This window comes from Osmerus mordax, chromosome 13, assembly GCF_038355195.1.
Source record: "Osmerus mordax isolate fOsmMor3 chromosome 13, fOsmMor3.pri, whole genome shotgun sequence".
NCBI lineage: Eukaryota > Metazoa > Chordata > Actinopteri > Osmeriformes > Osmeridae > Osmerus > Osmerus mordax.
In genome coordinates this window covers 12,816,409-12,837,638 of record NC_090062.1, presented here as the reverse complement: position 1 = coordinate 12,837,638, position 21,230 = coordinate 12,816,409, and the positions used below count along the sequence as shown (strand labels likewise).

At 49.9% G+C, this 21,230-nt stretch overlaps 1 protein-coding gene across 1 annotated transcript in view; it reads right to left on the bottom strand.

Annotated features, from left to right (window-relative positions):
* The window catches only part of fto (FTO alpha-ketoglutarate dependent dioxygenase), a gene marked incomplete at its 5' end in the record, with an annotated part of 98,052 nt that overhangs the window by 54,081 nt on the left and 22,741 nt on the right, over positions 1 to 21,230 (bottom strand). Inside the window, 4 exon segments of the mRNA XM_067248814.1 lie at positions 802 to 926; positions 13,904 to 14,023; positions 19,761 to 19,904; positions 20,013 to 20,092. Of these exon segments, the coding sequence (XP_067104915.1) occupies positions 802 to 926; positions 13,904 to 14,023; positions 19,761 to 19,904; positions 20,013 to 20,092 (469 nt within the window).

The window sequence follows — 21,230 nt, the reverse complement described above, 5'->3', positions numbered from 1 at the left end:
GGGCTCCTACCAGCGTGCTGGGAGGCAGCCAGCAGACCTGCGAGGCACGGTGTCGCTAAGGAGCAGACACAGAGGTCAAACCCATCTGTACGGACAACATGCATTATCCACATTCGATGTTTGTTCGGTGTGTGAGTGAGTGAGAAAGACAGAGAGAGAGAGACAGAGAGAGAGAGAGAGAGAGAGAGAGAGAGAGAGAGAGAGAGAGAGAGAGAGAGAGAGAGAGAACGAACGTACAGGTCGAAAGAGAAGGAGTATGTACAGTGCACAGCACGCCCCTGCGTGTGTGAGAGCATGTGTGCACACTGAGGGTGCTGAGAGACAGAACGGACCAAGAGAGGGGCCAGCTAAAACAACAGTGTCCTTCTGTGTGTGAGAAAGGCTATTTCTTTATCTGAATGAAAGCAGCATTCTAACCCCGCTCTCTCTGCCTTATCTGAGGGGAAGGAAGTGACTGGGCTATCCAAGGCACACGGGTCGCTGTGATAGCTGGCAGGCCCAGGGGCCTCGGATCTACAAACAACTTCTGACAAGCACCCAGATTGGAGAGTCAATGGAATTCACATCATTATCGTTCAAGCTGAAGCAAATTCATTCTACTCCGTGTTTATTCTTAGGGACATCTCATGTTTCAAACGTTCCATTTTTCAAACAAGAAATATAAAGCACAGAGGCCGGGACTGGTCTTGTGAAAAATATTTTTTTGTACTGAATATCTACTGTGTGTGTGTGTAATGTGTGAGTGTGCGTGTATATGTGTTTGTTTAGTGTGTCTTTGTGTGTGTGTGTCTGTTGTCCTACCTGTCTCTCCATGTCTGTCTGTGCTGCTGTCTGTCTGTCAGGGCACTCAGCAGAGTCTCGGCCATCTCTCTCCTGCCCTCCTCCGCGCTCTCTTCATCCTCCACAACCGCCAGGAAGAGCTTGGTCTGGAACAGGAAGCAAACAGGAAGTGATTTAAGAACTGGTCTGAACGACAGTCTAACTATACTAGAAACCCTCATATTCAGTTTTAAAACCAAACTTGGATGATTCACAGCAAAACCTCCACCAGAACACCCTGTATGAGGCTGTAAGCGCAGAATAAAGTCTGTTTTACATCAGAGGATGAGCAAATTACACCCGATATTAAAGTGTGAGTCAATTAATCATGTCCGTACACTGGTGTGTAATGTGAGAGTATCCCCCTGTTGAACATGAATTACAGGCCAGCTTAGAGTGTGACGTGGCGCATCAGCACTAAGCTGAGTCATCCTGGCAACCCTCAGCTCCCGAGTCCTCAGCAGTCTCTAAGCTGCTTGAGATGGGGGTGAAAGAAAAAGGGATCTGGCAACCCAAATTAAATGCCGGGCTGTCATGAGCGACGCTCAAAAATCCCTCTTTCCCCCTCCGTCTGTCTTTCGCTCTCGCACTCTCGGCCTGGCTCTCTCTCTCCCTTTCCCTCTCCTTGGCGAAGTGATGGATCTGTTACTCTGACTGACTCTGACGTCTTGTTAAGAGCAGTCTCTTCCTGTCAAATCCACCAGTCAGAGTCTTTCATTTCCTCCCATTAGGTTGCGCTGCGTTCGGCATTCTCAAACCTCCCCTTTTTTCACAATCCCATCGTGTACAGTACGTTTTCTTTTCCCCCCTATTTTGTTTGGGGGAGGGGGGGGGGGTAATCCCTTTCTGACTGCCAACCTGTCTGTCTTCATTCGGCTGACGCCAGATTTGACTGTGTTCCCTTCTAAAGGGAAGCCACCGTGGGATCCGGAGAGGTGACACCGTGCCGACGTCCTCGCCACGAGGCAGGACAGGTGTCAAAACACACAGGGGGGGGGGGGGGGGACGCGGAGCCGCGTGACCGATTGGACGATCAAACAGATCGTCCCCCGATGATTGACGGGATGGGAGAGTGTGAGGAAGTGCATTCGGAGTGTATCAACGTCTCAGCCGCTAGACATATCGCCGTCTCGTCTCGCCTTCATGTTTGGAGCGTGTGATTCAACAACACGGTGTGCACGCCAAATCTGTACCCAAACCCAGCACTGCTCAGACCCTGCGCTGACTCGATTTTCGTAAATCCAACCCAGGTTCCAGATGTGCTCACCCTGGAAGTGTGTGGGGTCAAGGGTTCACCTCGAAGAGGAAGAGCCCATCTGCAGGGCCTCTGTCCCAGCATGCACGATGACAGACGTCACCAAAGGAGCCCCAAAGACCCCCATCTCCGTGAACTCTGCTCACCTCTCCTGTTAAGTGTAAGTAAACACACTGGCGACAGGCTCCTTGAGTGCGTGCGTGTGTGTGTGCGTGCGTGTCCCCCTGTGCTGGGTTCTGTGTGTTTGTTGTGCTGTGTTTAGGCTGGCTGGTGCTGAGGGAGGTCTTCAGGGGCAGCCCCAGGGTGATCCCCAGGCCCTCCAGCCTCCCTGCTGGTTAGTGACTGGCCAGCCCCAGGCTCTCAGCCTCGCCCAGACCCGCTCACAACCCCCTCTGCCTTTTATCTCTGGAACCTCGGTTAGTACCGGCCACTCTGTTTACCCCTGGATGACAGTACCTGTCCTCGGGTCCCCTGATGCTGACCAGAGATGTCCCCCTGACCTGGGACCATATCCCGGGGTGAGAGAGAGGGCAGGAGCGGGGCTGGTGCTCCTTCAATGTCCCTTCTACCCTAAGACTATTTATAAAATAAAACATATATAAAAATAAGAATAAGAATGAGCAGCATGAGTGGTCAACATAGTGCAATAGTGCAATCAGATACTGGGTTAAATAATGAATGAATGTCAATGGGAGTCCTTGGCCTTGTTGAAGAGGCCAGTAGCAGATGGAAACCGGTTGTTGGATCTAAAGGCAGACTGTAGAGCTGTCTGGATCATCTTACTGACACCAAGAACTGTATCTTAGAACCGAAACAACAGCTCTTCACCTGGATCAACAAGGAAATCTTTAAGGTCAAGGAACCTGCCACAACGCAACATGACATAGTATCCATTTTACAGTAAGACTTCCGCAAGCCCTAAACATGGCTGGTTTGTGACACTATCATTATATGGCAGGTCACAGAGCTTACCAAGGCCCTGCTAATCCATCCTTGTGATTTTGACCATCAGGGCCCCTCAATTTACACAACGTACAGGAGCTTGTGTTGCACTGACTAAGAGGCCCATCCTCAGTATCCACACATATCTGAGCCCTGGCCTCTTCTCTCTGTCTGTTTCCATTTTTCTCATGACAAGAGATTGAAATTTCTTAAAAACATTAATACAAAAAAAATCAAACTTCATTTGAAAAATATTATTTTGACCTTTCAAAACTAAAAAAGAACTCAACCTTCAAGGGAAAATGTGTGTTGCCTTCTTCCTTGCTCCATGGTGGCTTCAAAAACTAGTTTAGATATCAGCAATAGCTTGATTGATAGGATTTGTACCGTTTTTCTGCATCTTTTAAGAAAGAAAAATAAAGACTTGAAGGTGCTCAAGCCCTTTGACAGAATAACTGCTTCTGAACTCCCTCTCTCTCCTTATTTCTATTTCCACTTCTCACGTTAACACACCAGCTGAATTTCAGGCCTATTCTCCAAATCTGATAATGCTCTCTGGCTCCTGCGGGCGCTCAGGTCCCTACATTTTATTTCACAGGCCCTAAGAGTGAAAGTTTGGCAAGCACCCCGCTGCTCTCTTTCTCCCTCTCTCACTGTGTTAATACATGAAACCAATATCAATTCCACTACTGGCGGAAAAAGTCATGGAGCACCTTGCTCAGGGATAATTGATAGCCTCTGTCTGGTGATATGGACGAGAAGGGAGCTGTGATCCTGCCAGGGCCAGTTCCAGGTTGATGGGGCCTGGGGTGTGTGTTGCAGAGGGCCTCCCTGGTTTACTTCGCTCTGGGGGTAACAATCCACCGCTGGAAAATTATATTAGCCCAGGAAAATAAGCCCCAGCCAGACTCACTTTCCTCTGACATCACACAACTTCCAGTTGTAAAAGAGGGGAAAAAAAGTGTTTTGTCGTCCATCCCTCCCTATCATGTGATTGGAGATGGCCAAATTGAAATTTGATTTGCCAAATTCCATAAGGTTGCAGGATCTTAAGCTTTTTAATAGGAAGGAATAGGAAGTCTGTGTGTGTGTGTGTGTGTGTGTGTGTGGGTGTGTGTGTGAGTGAGTGTGTGGGGGGGGAGGTATCTAGTCAAGTGGACTAGTCTCGTGGTAGTCTCATCACTGGACAGGCTGCATTTTCCACTCAAAGGGCCCCTGACTATCATTGGGAGAGACCAGCTTGGGGGGTTACAGAAACACCAGGCCTCTTAGGGAGGTCTTTTCTGTCTGTGTGTGTGTGTGTGTGTGGGTGTGTGTCTGTGTGCATGCGTGTGTGTGTGTTTGTGAGGGGGAGTGGATGGTACTTGTGATCTCAGAGGTGATTGAGTGCTTGCCCTTTCTGCCAGATTGACCCTTTGGGGGTCGTGGGCGCCATCAATTATATGAGGCTCTGAAGTGGGCTTCCCTATACACAGCGGATTATATGAAGTGTAAAACATTAGAAAAATGTGTCTGCGACATCAGAGGAACGCTATAGAGCAGACGAGGGAGGGGGGGGGGGGGGGGGGTTCAGACACTCCCTGAAAGGGAAGGAACCCAACAAGTGAGTGTGTTTGAAGGCATTGTGGTTCTCCAGTGTGGGCAGGGCTCTATTGTCTGCTAGAGGCCCAGTCCATCTTGGGGCCAGGATGCTGTGAGGGCATGCTGGACATATGCTTTCTACAGGGGCGAAATTAAGCACAACCCCAAAGGCTTTGTGATCACCCACATTCGGTGGGAAAAGAAGGGAAGAAAAAAAAAAAAAAGAAGACAAATACTGTTTTTAAGGTTGCAATCCAACAGCCCCACAAGGAATTACACAAAACACACACGTACACACACGCACAGTCTCACGAGCTGGAGAGCAGATCCTGTGGGCTTTTAATGGCTAAACCACATAGGCCTGGGTCTGAATGAGCTATGCAGATGTCAGCACCAGGCTCTCCAATGCATGGCAAGGAACCGACAAACACACACACACACACACACACAACACCCCCACCGGCCTAAACAAAATGCATCACTGTCCACCACCACAAAGCCTTAAGAAGGTGCAGGGACTAATTTGGAACAATGGAGATGGACCTGGACAGAGATGTTGGAACAAAGTGTGACACTTGCTCACAAGTGCCTTCTGCTGAACCCCCCCTCCCTTCTTTCTCTCCCTCATGTTCCCTGTCTCCCTTCCTCAGCATGTGAAAGCTGATTCTAGATGGTTCCAGATAGCCGGTTTGGATCAGAACTTGTCTCCTGCCAACAAAAGCTTTCGGTTGACTGGGTCGAAGCCAGACGGTCTTCCCCCAAAGTGACGACGTCCAACAAATTAAACTCCAATACTGCAGCTAACGCTAAAACCAATAAAATGAATTTCCATCTTTGTCCTGGCCAGTACTGTAGACCTTTCCCGAACAGAAATCAAGTCGGTGGGGGATAAAATGTACTGTTAATAATGTTTTGATTGACTTTAAATTGGCTACTGTGCCGGTCCAGGCGTGCAGGTTGGAGCAGGCGGACAGGCCTCAGCCCCACAGTGCTGGGGGGAGCGGAGGCAGGCTGTGTGGGAAGGAGCTGTCAGTGGAGCTTCACATCTTCATCCTGCATCTGGACACAAAGAGCCTGTGACAGGTCTCTCAGACACAGCGGAACATAGACTAGGAGGAGAGAAAGTGAGTGAGTGTGTGTGTGTGTGTTTGGTAATTGTCAGGGGTGCAGTGCTATAGCGACGCACCGTAGCTTACACACACCTGTGTGGGTGTAAGGGCCCTCAGGCCCTGGCAGAAATAGAACCATGCCTTTATATGGGTTGCTGTTGGTGATGGGTTAACTGTATATCTCGTATAGAATGTATAGCGGTCACAGAGTGAAGAATAGCTCCTTAACTAACATGCAAGAAGAAAAGACTACAGTACACTACAGGGTTTCAATAACCTGATAAAATGTTTATCCAATTTTCACACTTTTCTTCCTCGTCAGAAGACCCCGTAATGTGTGTGTGTGTGTCTGCCACCCAAGAGGCTGATGAGAGTGGCTAAAGGGTGTTTATGAGACTGTTAGCCAGGAGAAGATGCAGCCCTGCAGCTCTCACCCAAATAAAAGATCCATTTATTACCTCCAACATGACCCTCTCATTACGCACAAATAGGAATTAATGAGAGCTATATCTGGATCTCCCCATGGAGGGAGGCGGGGCCCGTTAAAGGACTAACGTTAATTACACTGTCCTACATCTCACCCACTTAACACCGCACCATCCAGGAGGGGGCTATCTGGAGGGGGGTGAGGGCGGGGATTCCCACAGTGATAGCCCCCCTGAGTGTTTTAGCAAGGTGGTACGATCCATGAGAGAAATTGGTTGTGAGGGTTTGAGGAAAAGGCCGTATATTAATATTCACGTAATTCGCGTAGTATTATTGTGTACTTTTCTTATTTGCAAACTACAAAAGAATTGTCCTAAGAGTATGTTGTGGAGCACCAGCAACAAAGAACGCACTGGGTTTTGATCTCAGCCAGTGTGCCGTCCTCAAACGTGTTGCTGTGAAAGAGCAACACAAATAACGTTTGTTTTACCAGGTCTAGCTACTACCCAAAGCCCCTTCTCTGGTGCTGTATTCCTCATCTAGAATCACTGTCTCTCCCCTGCATTCTCTCTGAGTGCAGTTTAAATCCCTCCATAATAGCTGTACCTCCTTGCCTTCCACCCCTCCCCCTGCACCCCCCTCACCTAAAGCCTTCCCAAATTATCGCGAGCATCTTCTCCATCATTCCCCTCTTTCTTCGCGACTCTTCGAGCGAATCGAGACTATTTTACGCCGTCCTCCTTCACGAGCCCCCCCCCCCCCCCCCCCCCAACCTCATTGTTTTTAGAGCGGGCTTAGCCCCTTTTAATAGTTTGAACATGATGGCTGCACTGATGAATTTGGAGAATTAAAGGGTGTGTGTGTGGGGGGGGGGGGGGGGGGGGGGGGAGTTCACTGACTGGAGCTGTTGTTCTTTGATGGTAAGAGAAAAACAACAACAACACGGTGTCTTGTCGCATCTCTATTCCATGGTGTGATGTGCATGGGTTAGGCCAGGAATGCACAATTACACCGACATCAAAGTCTGGCAATAATTGCATGTCAACTGTTTGCTCATGTTAATGTGTACTGTCAGCCGTGAGAAGGTGGGCTTTGGTGTGAGCTAGAGATACACATTTTTCTCATCTTCTATCATCTCTGACTGTCTCTCTCGTGTTGCCCTCTGTCTCCATCCTTCGTTCGAGCCGTTCTGCTCTTAAACCTCTGCTGCTTTCTCGGAAGCATCTCATTTTCAATCTTTATCTCCTTCCCCGAATACCCCCGCCCACTCAACACACTCACTTACCAGTCAACACCCCCCACCGCTGTCTGTCTCTCCCTCCCTCTCTCTCTCCATCCTTCCATCCCTCGCTATCTCTGGCTGTGTAACTGAAGTGGAGGCAGACAGAGCGAGGCTAGGCCCTGCAGTCAGCCCTCCCCATCCACAGTGAACACGATTAGCCCGAGCAGTGATTAATCTACGCTGGCCTGTAATTCCTCTTTACTTCTTTAATGGATGTTATCTCCCTCCACGGCAAACTTATCTTGCTGATCGGGCCAGAGGAGGAAAATGTGGGGATAAATAAATAACAGAAAGAAAAATCGGGTGCGCGGAGAAGGCGGCTAAGAGGATCAGGCAGATTCATCTCAGTAAAGCGCTCGTTTGTTTTCTAACAAAAATTATAGGGGGCACTTCCACCCGCAATGCAGTGAAGTTGTCAATGACGGCATTCACGGACACACAAAAAATATTCAAAATTGGAAAATGAAATAATGCAAATCAGCAAACATGTCTCTTTTTTCCCCATCTCTCACACAAAAAGGCAAATTAAGTCAGTTCTGTAGATAATTACAAATGTAATGGGATATAGACAAAACACACAATTTGCCCAACACGATAAAGAGACCGGACAATGGCGGTGTCGTGTCTGAGGAGTTTTTTCGAGGAAGTGTAGAGATGAAGAGAGCAGGAACTGTGACTCATGCTTTGGTAAACCTGAACTCAGCTCAGCCCAGAGCATTTTGGCTCTGCTCTCCATTCACTGTGTGAACTCAGATGACATGAACCGCCACGCCTCTGTTTTACCACGATAATAACATACATCCTGTTTATCGAGAAATCATTAGAGATACTCACACAGAAAATGTATGAGCAATAATTATGATGTATGAGACAGAAATAAAAGGATATGGCTGAGGAGTGCCGTGTGTTGTTTATAAAGACACAAAGTAATACAATATGGCTTGACAGGCTGAGCTAGTGCCCTTAGCCATTAATAAAATGTGCAGTTGCGTTTCATATTGAATGTGTGTGTGTGTGCATTTGTGTGAGTGGATGTGTGTCCATCAATAAGTCTATGTATGCGTGTCTGTGCACATGTCTCAGCCCATGTATGTATGTGTGTGTGTGTGTGCGTGCGTGCGTGCATATGCGTATCAGAGTGTTAGTGTCTGCAGAATTTGGCTGGGAAAAGGTTCAAAAAGACCCTTGATCCATCTGTCTGTCCATCATCTGTATCCATCTATCCATCTATCTATCTATCCACTTGCACCACAAGCTCTCCTCCCAGCGATGCGGAGGCTGAATCTGTCACCCAGCCTATTGCCACAGGGAGTCCCATTCCGCACCTTCCATCCTCGGGATACCAAGCCCCGGGCCACCCTGGCTGCAGGTAACACCGATGCTGCCTCCCAGCAACGCCACATCTGCCGTGAAATGCTCTAAAGGGGTTTAAGTATTTACCCAGAACACTATCAGGTGCCGGCGAGAAATTCAGCTTACCCCGTTGAAGAAGTACTTCAAAGAGAATCGCAAATGCCTTCGCCCGCGACTTAGGCTACGTTCCCTCTCGCTTTCTCTCTCTCTTCCCTTCCTCTTTCTCTCCTCATTTTGTATTTGCACCAGCGTGCCGCTCGGCGATGTAAATGTATTTATCAGCCGTATATTTCCTCTTTAAATGAATAATAACAATAATCTCAGAGTAATTTCTTTTTTATGTGGCGCTGTCTAAATGGGGCCGAAACCTGTGCACTGGTACAGAGCTGGAGGTAAACAGTGCTGTGTTATAATGAACACGTGGATTAAGACACTCTATTCTATGTTTGGCGATAAGGAGAAACAGGTCTTACTAGGCAGGTAGCTGACTGTCAGTGAAGGATAAACTACTGGGCGGTTCTCTCCCATTCGTACACACATGCACGTACACACACATAAACACAAACACACACTAACTATTCAAGTCACACACATACAAGCAGCTAACACAATTTTAAAACGCCAACAACTTCACCCAGAATTGTAGCATGCAGTGCACATTGTCACAAAACGAAACTAGCATAAACACAGAAATGTAGCACAGATAATGAACGGTTTTATAATAAGCTATAAAAGCGCTCTTTAAAGTATTTACTGAATAGTTCACACTTAACAATTAATCTGGCCAGCATGTGTGCACATAAAATTGTTATAAAACGCAAGTACTGTAGAAGACAAGCAAAGGACTGAAGCACAGCACTAAAACATCTGCAGAATAATTCTGTTGAAGCCTCAAGCCCTGTAAGACATCCTGCTCTCCTCCTTCACGCGAGCAGTGAAAAAGAAGCACAGCGAATGGAAAAGCGCTCCCTCGGAAAAATTATTTACGGTGAAACGCACAACAGAACCATAACATTTATAATGTTTTACAAACCCATCAAATAAGTGGATAGGGATTAATTGCCCCGGCCGACCTTAAAATAATTATATGAACAGTGCAACTCTAAACTCCAATGAAATTGATACACTTTAATAATTAGATTCTTGGCTCTGACCCGCTGAAGTCAATAAAGGTTATTAAGGCCAATTGCTGTCTAAAGGCATTACAGGCGGAGTAAACTGGCGGTCGGAGGCCCCTTCCACTCCAGCGCCAATATGATAATCCATTCTCTGTCTTGGGGTTTCTCCTCTTGTGCCTGTGTCTGCACTCTGCCATACAAAACCAGATTGGATTCGCTTAACCTTTCCTGGGCTTTGATCAAATGAGCTCACACTGCAATAACATTTACATTGACCCCCCCCCCCTCTCTCTCACTCTCTCTTTCTCTCTCTGTCTCTCTCTCTCTCTACCTCTAACCCAGCAGCCCCATCCTTCTCTCCTACCATCCTGCTAGGTCAATAACCTAATCAGCTATCGATGGCAAGCGGGCTAGACTGCGTGTGATTGCACTGCGCTCCCCCTCAGCTCTTCTGATTGGTCCTAAGGACCACCATTAAAGAGAGGGAAGAAGGATGAAATGGTCACGGTGCGCATCCCCACACACACGCGTGTGGGTCTTCCGACACGCGTGTCTTTGTTGCTACTTTCAGACTTTGTGAGTGTTTCTGGGAATATAAGTGACTGTGATTGTGTGTAGGTGTATGTGTGTGTGTGTGGGTACAAAAAAACAAGTGGATGACAGCGTGTTAGTGTGTGTTTTACTGTTTGTGTGTGACCAAGCCCAGGAAGAGGAGAGAGAGACAGGATAGGTGGAGAGAGCACTGGGAGACAGAGCCCTGCTCCTACTTCCTGTTTAGTACATCTTGAAGTATACAAATATATTCAAGTGTGTGGATTATATTTATTGTGAGGGTAGATTAATTTTCTTGATACGTACTGAACAGATTTTCATCTACAAGGCTCGTTTCCCTGTCAGACGAGGAAGAGCGAGCGAGAGAAAGACAGAGGGAGGGGAAAAAAGAGAGCTACAGAGAGAGAGAGAGAACAGTGAAATCTCTTCACATCCCATCGCTTTTGAAGTTGTTAGATGAGCAGTCGCAGAAGTCGGGAAAAAGACAAATTAGGGTAAAAAAGCCGAAGTGTGCGAGCAGAGCTGGTAAATCAATTAAAGTCACACAGAGTGCATATATTAGCATCAGCCGCACACACAAGACCAAAATGGGATGTGCTCTCTTCTGTCGCTTTTCCCCCACAGCAAATCAAAGAAAGATAAAAAAAAGAAGGAAAAAAACGTGAAAAAGAATGCCACACCGTTATTTAAAATATTCTGCATAACGGCTGACTGTCTCTTTTGTTAGCCAGGAGGAAGCTATTCATTGTTGCTGGTTTAAGGAAATGTCACTATTGTATGATATCTCTGATATGGTGTCCTCAAGGGATCTAGGCCCTGGTCCAGGCCAGTCCAAACGGGTTTCGGCGGCCCCGTTCTGTATCACTGGGGAACGTCGCCTTTACACCCCTGTCCTTTAACCACAGACGGCCACCCTGTACCCCCCCCCCACCCCCTCATAGAGATAGAGAACCCAGAAGCCCCCCGCTCACTCATTCACTCACATCTCACCTTAAATCTGATAACCACTCCAATTCCTTAAGGTAGCGCAAATATGCATGAAACAAATAAACAATCGCTCTCACACACACACACACACACTCTCATCTAAATACACTTCATGCAGCGGCCCTCTGCCGCTCCGTGCCTTTGTTTCTATTAGGAAACGCTTCAATTCCTGAGGTAACAGTTTGGAGAGAAAGGCGAGAGAGGAGCGCTGGACGTGGTTTTTTTTATCAGAATGTCATTCAAATGGAAGGGTGAGCATTTGCATGACAACAGGCTGGAGGGGCAGAAGGGGCCCCAGGGGAAGGGGCCCCGGCATCCAGAAACAGCAGCCGCCACAGTATAAGAATATACCGAGTATACACACACACACACAGACAGACACACACACACGCACCAAAACAGACACACTCCTACATTATTGCAAAAGTAAAACATGTTATATTGGAGTTCTCTTCGTTGGATATCCAAAATAGATAGTGTTTTATTTATAGATACATTAAATTCATATTATATAAAAAAAATTAACACAAAAAAGAGCTTAGGTTAAAGGACTGAGCTACATGGGTAGTGTACTAGTAGTAGTGACTTAGTGAGTAATAGTTTCAATATTTTACAGAAAAGGTACATGTACATGGTAAAATGTAAACAATATGAGTAAACAACAACATGAAGAAAAAAACCTGAAAAAACAACAACTCAACTGTAGCAAAGTCAATACATGACGGATTTGTTCTAATGAAAACTGCCTCTTTAGTCACAGAGTGGAATTGGAGTCAAATCTATCTAGGAGTATTGCTTATGAAGCCAATATTGAAACCTGCATTTATATTGACCAGTATTGCTTTTTATTTATGTGATCTCATTTTCACAAATTATCATTGCCTTATTTCAGTCTAGGGGTCAGAGAGAAATCCTTCCTAGAATCAATTTTTGTATTCATATATTTCAATTAGAATGTAGCCTAGTATATGTGCCAGTCGAGCGACGTTACTACGGAGGGAAACCCTATAGTTTATACAGGCTTCAAAGTTGAAATTAATGTAAGAACTGGTAGAGAAGACAGCATAAATGTTCATTTTTCAACTACTGTGAATATGACTAGTAAAATAAATAAAATATATGAATTAACATTATTGAATAAAATATCACGTACATTCAAGGAATTGTTGTAGCACTGTGTCCTTTCCAAAATATGCACATATATATTCATTTTGCACAAATTTAAATACCCACACACACACACACACACACACACACACACGCACACACACACACAAACCCGCAAACAGCGCTGAGTGGGGTCTGGTTGCCCGTCGGAGAGCAAGCCTTCACATCTCACTTGTGCTCCTCTCTAAATACAGGCCCAAATCACACCCTTCATCTGGACCCAGAGGTGGAGCTCCAGATGAGCTGAGCCCGCCCCCACCCTTCCTCCCAGGCCCCATCTCCTGGCTCTGGAGCGGGGAGACAGAGAGCCTGGCTGCCTGGCTAAGACACGGCACCAGTGTGCTCCAGCTCCTCTCTCCCTCTCTCTCTCTTTATCCCCGCCTGAGCATTAGATGTGATTACTGCTCAGCGCTAGCCAGTGACAGAGACAGAGAGTACGGAGAGAGAGAGAGAGAGAGAGAGAGAGAGAGAGGGAGGGAGGGAGGGAGGGAGGGGGCTGATGAAGAGTGGGAGAGAGAGAGAGCCGAGCTCTGGAGCTGGGTGCTACAGTGGTACAAGAGTGCCCCCTGCTGGCGCGCTTTCCAGAGTTTCCCAAAACATTCCCTGTCACGACAGAAGGTAGTGGACAGTATACAACACACGGGCACGCCCACGCAAACACACAGGAACAGAAGGCAGGCGAGACAATGGGGACTTTACAGTGAGCCTTCTAATCTGGAAGGCTGCAATAACGAAGTGAATTGTTCGAGCCATGGCAAGGAGTAGACTCAAGCCAATTCCTCTGCACTCCCCACCCTCATACACACACACACACACACGCACGCACCGTGCTTCCCTGATAAACAGATGAGTCAGACTGGAGTGAAATAGATGACACATGCTTCTGAATATGATACGGCCTATACAGTATTTCACAACCTCCCTCCGGTAAACTGACAGTAAAGTTGCTTCTGCAGATGTGTTGAGTAGCTTGTGCAATAAGCTCAGGCACAGGCATGTTTAAAGTGACCTAAATTTAGGAAGAGTGAACTTATTGTGTGTTTGTGTACAGTACTGTATGTGTGTGCGTAAGAAGTGTCTGTGTGTGTGTGTGTGTGTGTGTGTGGTAGCAGACAGTTGTGTCTGTATGTGTGCGTAAGAAGTGTCTGTGTGTGTGGGCGTGGAGTGAACTGTGTGTGTGTGTGTGTGCGCGCTCGCGTGCATGCGTGTACTGTATGTGTGTGCATAAACAGTGTGTACACTGTGTGTGTGTGTGTGTGGTAGCAGACAGTTGTGTCTGTATCAAGGCCCTGAGTGGTGTGTCTAGACTCACCATGAGCTCCATGTGTCTCCAGTCTGTCTCCAGTCTCTCCATGGGGCTGCTCCACCAGCTGCAGAAACGGGTGTAGCGCTGGCCCTGGAACCAGTACTGCCTCAGCCACTCAAACTCCACCTTGGCAGGCACACACAGACATACGAATCAAACAATAGGAACATTTGTGGTAAGTGACAGATCGTATAGATGTAGTAAGTCTGAATAATGTACCCCATAAAGATGAACTTTCTGTGGATTTTTTTTAGAATTATCTGTATAGCATAACTTCGGTAAATTGAGAGAAATTCAAGACTCAAGTGACAAATGACTATTGCTCCTGTCTGGTCTTGGTGCCTTATTTTACTTCACTTTAAAGTACTTTTTACTTGCTTTTTTATTTAACTCTCCCACAATGTCAGTTAAGACACTGAGGTTTAGCTGTCAAGGGCTCTCTAGGCCTCCATGATGTGGGAGACAAGAGAGAAGGATTGAATAATAGGTTCAAGTTTGGGATTTTTGCCAAATTAGCAAGATGTAAGGAGAGTGAGGGAATGAAGGGGCGGGGGAGAGGGAGAGGAAGATGTCCCAGAGTGCATTGCCAGAAACGTGAATATGCAGAGGGCCATTCCTCGGAGAACAGGTAAACACACTCCGCTTGGCCCCTCGACCCCCACAGTCTACACACACACACTCACAAACACTCACTAAGACACAGACAAACACACGGAAACAAACAGGCACACACCTCACCCCCACATGGCTCCACCCTCTCCCTCCCCTCCTCCCCTCCCCCCCCCCCCCCCACCCCCCCCCCCCTCCATTCCTCCCTGCCATCCCCTCCTTTCCTCTCCTCCCCCCACCCCCTCTCCCTCCCTCCATCTGGGGAATGACAGTTTACGCGGCTGAGCCCCTCACCTCTCCTCCAGCGAGGCTGGTGTGGTTTCCTGCTCTTTTGAAGTGCTGGTTTAATCCTCACGAGACTGCTTCATCAAGCCAGGTGTATGTATGCATGCATGCATGCATGTATGTCTGAATGTCGGAGTGTGTGTATCTCTCTGTATGTTACTAAGTAGCGTGTGTATGAGTGTGTGTGTGTGTGTGTGTGTGTGTGTTAGCCCATCGATGTGCTATTGTGTGCGTGTGTGCATGTCAAAGATTGCCACAAATGTCGATGATGCAAAAGAAAGCCACTCTGACTTGCCCTCCCCCCAAACACCCAGCAGCTCCCCCTCCTCCCCCAGCCCCCCAGCCCCCCAGCTCCCCAGCTCCCCAGCTCCCCAGCTCCCCAGCTCCCCAGCCCCCCAGCTCCCCAGCCCCCCGCTCTCCCTCTAACAATACCTGCCCCGCTCCTTTCACATAGACAACTGCATCACACGCAGCATTCCAGTACAAAAGAGCCTGCATATCAAATGCCTGTGAACAGAGACGAGAGCTCGTAGTTCCTTTCCTCCGACTGCTCCGTTTATTGTTTATCTTTCACGGGGAACTATGTCGTGTACGGCGGCGTCTAACACCGACAATATCACACCTAGAACCCAAAAAAACCCAGAGACACCAGATCCATCCATTAATAGTCTAGGTGGTTCTCTGCCTTCCAGTTGCTATGGAGAGAGCCCGTACAGAGCGGCGGAGGACGGAGCCTTCTTTGGGGGAAGCAGAGGTCCCCCTGATCTCTGCGGTGTTCCGTGCAGGGGCCGGGCCTTGTTAAGGGGGACGACACAGGCCCCGGGGCCCCTGTTCAGCATCCTCACAACCACTCCATACAACACCACCTTCAAAGAAATGTCAGCCTCACTGTCTGCTTCGCTCTCTCTTCGATCACGACAGCTTTAACACAGTACAAAGCCAGAGAGGGACACATACTGGATGTCCTTTTCTCCACATCCATCTCCCCCCTCCCCTGTGCTCTCTCGCTCTCTTTCTCTCGCTGTTATTGTCCGTCTGTCCTTTACCAAGGGGAGACTGCCCGTGGCTCTGCTTTGAGCCGACATGGCAGCAGCTTCCTGCCGTGCGGGCCGCCGGGAGCCACAAAGCCGGCGACTGGGGAGCATGGCATTTAGAGGCCCCAGAGCAGGCCGACTGCAACACACTGAGAGCTGACTAAAGGCCACCTATCCAGGTAAAGAGGAGGAGAGAGAGAAAGGGAAACACAGAGAGAGAGCGTGTGTGTGTGAGTGAGTGAGTGAGTGAGTGAGTGAGTGAGTGAGTGAGTGAGAGAGAGAGAGAGAGAGAGAGAGAGAGAGAGAGAGAGAGAGAGAGGAGAGAGAGAGAGAGAGAGAGAGAGAGAGAGAGAAGAGTGTTAGAGGAGTGAGCGCGAGGGAGGGAGTGAGCCATCAAACGCAAGAAAAACTGAGAACGAGAGAGAGAGAGAGAGAGAGAGAGAGAGAGAGAGAGAGAGAGAGAGAGAGAGAGAGAGAGAGAGAGAGAGAGGAAGAGAGAGAGAGAGAGAGAGAGATTGGTGGGTTCTGGGTGAGCTCCCCAGAGGCGCCCACCTGTCATCTCCCCAGGTGACGGATGTGCTAACTGCACATTAGCCTCCGCTCACCGGCCGCCCGCCACCCCTCGCCACACCAACCACGGATTCAACACCAACCAGCTCATTTTTCCCATTTAATGAGGTGCGATTTTTTTCAACACCTCCCGGTAGTCCCTGAGCATGTCCAGATCAATTTGGGCCGTGGCCCCGAGGTGGGAGGGCTGATGGTGGGGAGGGTGTGTGTGTGTGTGTGTGTGTCAGAGTGGGGTGGGTCGGGGGGTGGGGGGGTCGATAGCAGCCTGACTCTCCCAGCACTGCCATCAACCAGGAATTCTGGCCCTGGCCATGCACCCTGGAGAGGACCTGTGCACCCTGGAGAGGACCTGTGCACCCTGGAGAGGACCTGTGCACCCTGGAGAGGACCTGTGCACCCTGGAGAGGACCTGTGCACCCTGGAGAGGACCTGTGCACCCTGGAGAGGACCTGTGCACCCTGGAGAGGACCTGTGCACCCTGGAGAGGGACCTGTGCACCCTGGAGAGGACCTGTGCACCCTGGAGAGGACCTGTGCACCCTGGAGAGGACCTGTGCACCCTGGCCACAGCTCAGAGGGACGGCCTGGTGGACACATATACTGTAGGCTAAAGTACATATACACACATGCACACTCTCACACACACAGGTGCTGTGTACACACATGGTGCCATGTAAACACATCCTCAAACACACAGGACATGTGTCCTGTCCTGTTATTTCCTGTTCTACCAAATACATAACCCTTCCCACAGATTTATTTCTCTACTATCCCAAACAAAACTAGAAACTCTCCCCAAACACTTGCACTCTCTCTCTGCATGTCTGTCTTTGATGCGTTGCTGTGAGCAGTGTGGGAGTATGTTCAGAAGCTAATCCTTCTTCTCTCTCTGTCTCTCTCTCTGTCTCTCTGTCTCTCTCTCTGTCTCTCTCTGTGTCTCTCTCTCTCTCGTTCTGTCATTGGGGACTAGCCTCGCCTGGAAAGCAGGACATTGCAAGGTCACAATCACCTGATTTCACTCCGAGTTGAGTTTCCTCCTGGTAAAACATGTGGGACCTAAGTCTGTCCCTCCCTCCAATATTTACTGTTGGGGGGGGGGGGGGGGGGGGGGGGGGGCAGGCATTGTTTGTGAGGGGGGGTCCCCCAGGGCACACTGTCACACCTCCCACCTGGGCTGTGACACAGTGGCTTTAAATGAGACAAGACGTTAGCATTAGCATTTCAAAGCCGGCGACACCAGGGCCGTGCGGTGACGCTAGCCCCCCCTTCCAACTGTAGAGCACAGACAGCAGGACGGATTGAAGAAGGGGGACCAAGCCCTAGCATCCTGAGGTGGGATTGTTTTTGTCTACTTGTCTTTCTGCCTTTCTCTCTCACTCTCTCACTCACTCACTCTCTCTCTCTCTCTCCCCGTCTCGCTCTCCCTACCCGTCTCCCCTGTTCTTTCCAATCACCCCCCGTTTCAACCCCCCTAAACCCCCCCACCCCCCCCTCCTTGAACACAGGTACTCAGATGGCAGACGTTCAGCTTCATCATCATCAGACCCCCTAAAACACCCTCCCACTGCCCCCGATCCCCTCCCTTCCCCCACCATCTCCCCTGAACAACTGTCAAACCAACTCTCTCTCTCCCTCTCTCTGAACACCAGACCCTGCATCAGCCCATGCACATGCCTGTTTAGCACCTTTTAAGGACACGCCCGGAAGGTGCTGGTCGGGTCAGGCCACCGGCGCGCCTCTCGCTTGTTCGCTCCTCAGTCGTCCATGTCAAACACGACCCGCCGCGAGCATGCACCCGCCGCCAACAGCTAACTGGGCCTCCATCGTAAATAACTCCGCCAACAATACATCATTTAAGTGGGTGTTCTGCCCTTGTGGGCAACTCACAACAAATGGCTCAATCGATCATCGCAGAGCCAGGTAGAGAGGGGCCAGAGCCCCTGAGAATCTACCCCCCTCTCTCTCACACACACACACACACACACAGAACATACCCCCACACACATCATAAACACATATGCTCGCCCCCTTAACACACCTACACTCTTTTTTATAAATAGCGTCCTGTTTTCCTGACTGTACGGCGTGGGCGCCTGGCGGAGGCCGAGGCGGGGGTAATCCTGTGGTGAGCAGGTGTTGCTCCGTACCGGGAGTCACCGGGGGGAGGCCGAGGCGCCTCGCGCGCCGCGCCCGACACCGCCTCCATTGTTTGGCGGTGTGAATAATTAATGTTATGTACAACCTTTAAACAACCTCACGCCAGGCTCATCTGTCATGGCCGCCCGCCGCGACAGGGGTGGGTGCCGTGGTTACCTGGAGGAGGCCGGGGTCAGGAGCGCCCCGGAACGCCTGGATGGAGGGAGGGGAGGGGGGTGCGGGGTGAAACGCTATTTTGGCGGTTAGCCTCTGGCACGCTAGGGGCAGGTTGGGGCAGGCTACCACTGTGAACGGCCCCCAACTCTACGCCCCCCACCCCATCCCCCCTTCACTCTTCCCCCCCTCCCTCCAGCCAGATCCGCTGCTTGCCGTGTGTGAACAAGACCGCGGCCCCCACCCAGAGACAGCATATGGAGGAGCGATTGACTCACGATCCATCATAGGCTGGAAGACTAATGAGAACAACCCTGGATTTCACTTACCAAACATTTCCCCCACCAGAAACAAACGCGTAAGCTATAGGCTACACCTGCGTGGGGGGCAGCCTCACATTCTCCTCGTCCGCCTTTCATGCCGTGTCCTGCCCAGACAGCACTGCACAGGGCTCTCAGCGAAGGCTTCTACAACGAGCTCCAGACATGGAGCTACAGCTAAAGCTGAGGACGTTAGAGATTTATGGGACAATACGAATTCTAATAGATAAGTGTCTAGTCCCCTCCTCCAAGCTGCTGTAGCACGGGTGTGTGTGTGAGGGGTGGTGTGTGTGTGTGTGTGTGTGTGGTGTGTGTGTGAGGGGTGGTGTGTGTGTGGTGTGTGTGGTGCGTGTGTGAGGGGTGGTGTGTGTGTGGTGTGTGTGGTGTGTGTGTGAGGGTGGTGTGTGTGTGGTGTGTGTGGTGCGTGTGTGAGGGGTGGTGTGTGTGTGGTGTGTGTGGTGCGTGTGTGAGGGGTGGTGTGTGTGTGGTGTGTGTGGTGCGTGTGTGAGGGGTGGTGTGTGGGGGTGGTGCGTGTGTGGTGCGTGTGCGGTGCGTGTGTGAGGGGTGGTGTGTGTGTGGTGCGTGTGTGTGTGAGGGGTGGTGTGTGAGGGGTGGTGCGTGTGCGGTGTGTGTGCGGTGCGTGTGTGAGGGGTGGTGTGTGTGTGGTGCGTGTGTGAGGGGTGGTGTGTGAGGGGTGGTGCGTGTGCGGTGCGGTGTGTGTAGGGGCCGGCCTCACCTCGTTGTGGATCTCCTCACAGTGCTGGAAGGTGGAGGGCAGCAGGGACAGCAGGCTGTGGGCGCCCCCGTCCGCCTCCACGCGCAGGTAGGACAGGGCCTCGCGGCACCGCGCCTCGATGTAGGCCAGGGTGCCTGTGGAGCACTGGGGGGAGGGGGGAGAGACATCAGGCGCCGGCCTGCTGGAACGTGTACAAGTGGTGGATATCAAGGTGGGGTGAGGTTGGCGGGGGGGTGGGGGGGGGGCGCTCACCTCCGCCACCCGGTGGGTGGAGCTGAAGCGAGGCACGTCTCCGGTCAGGACGCAGTGCTGGTGGCTCCTGTTCAGGTCGTCTGGAGGGAGGAAACGTGAGGAACATCTCGCGGTCACATGGACCTCACGGAGCGCAGGGCTACACTGCAGTCCCACCCACTACAGCCCTGACTGAGTCGCCCTGGTGGAAACTGACATGCCAACTGTCTGCTGGGATGCTCCCTTCTCTTGATCGCTCACTTTAGTCTGGGGATTAAATGAACAGCCTGTCTTCATTGTTCTAACGCCCTGGAAGCATTTGGTGTGTGCCGTTCGGTTATCACCAAACACTCCCAAATCAAATGCGATCTGTCAAGATGGAGCAGGGGCGTCGCAGCAATAAACATTTGTCCAATATTAAAGGGATTGTTGAGAATTAACCAAACTGCTGTTCCCGGCCTCGTGGCCCATGTGTCAGTCTGTTTGCGTGGCTAGATGTCGCAGTGCTCGTCTGCTACCCGCTTCATAAGCGTAATTAATTTAAGTGCGACGAGGGGCTGTCGTTGAACCCAGGACATAGCTGTATCCACACGTGCCTGGAGCACAAGAGACAGGCCCTAATGCTTGTGATCGGAAAGTCAAACAGACTGTTTTCCTAAAAAGACATTAATGTGTGTGTGTGGGGGGGGGGGGGGGGTGGGGGGCGGCGACACAAGGGGGAGGGGAGGAGGGTTTAGGTTGACAAACAAAACAAGTTGTCTGTGTTTTGCTGTCTCCTTCCTTGATGAGATTGTGAGGGATTAGCTCCTGTGGCAGAATGACTCCCGTCTTTAAAACAGTTTAGATCCAATAATGAATGATCTCCATCAATCTGCACCTCCTGCTCCAGACGGAACGCTGGGACTCAAACTCGATTCCTGGAATAAATATTTCTCTTTCTTTCACCCCCCATCCCCGTCTGGTGCCACTTGTCCTTCTCTCCCCAGCGGGAAGTGGGCCTTTTTAAATATATTGGGTCAACTCTTTCTTCCGCTCCCCCTGTGCATTCAGAGCTGGAAATCAGATTACCAAACACACCCGGTGTCAGGACTTTCATTGTTCTTTTTTTAACCACAGAAATTCCATTTGGTGGAAATAAGGTTGATTTGATTTGCTCCCAGCAGAGCGGACATTAGCGGTTCAAAGGGCGAGGCTGTGACAAATAGTGGTAAAAAAAAATACGGAACAAGCGGACAACGG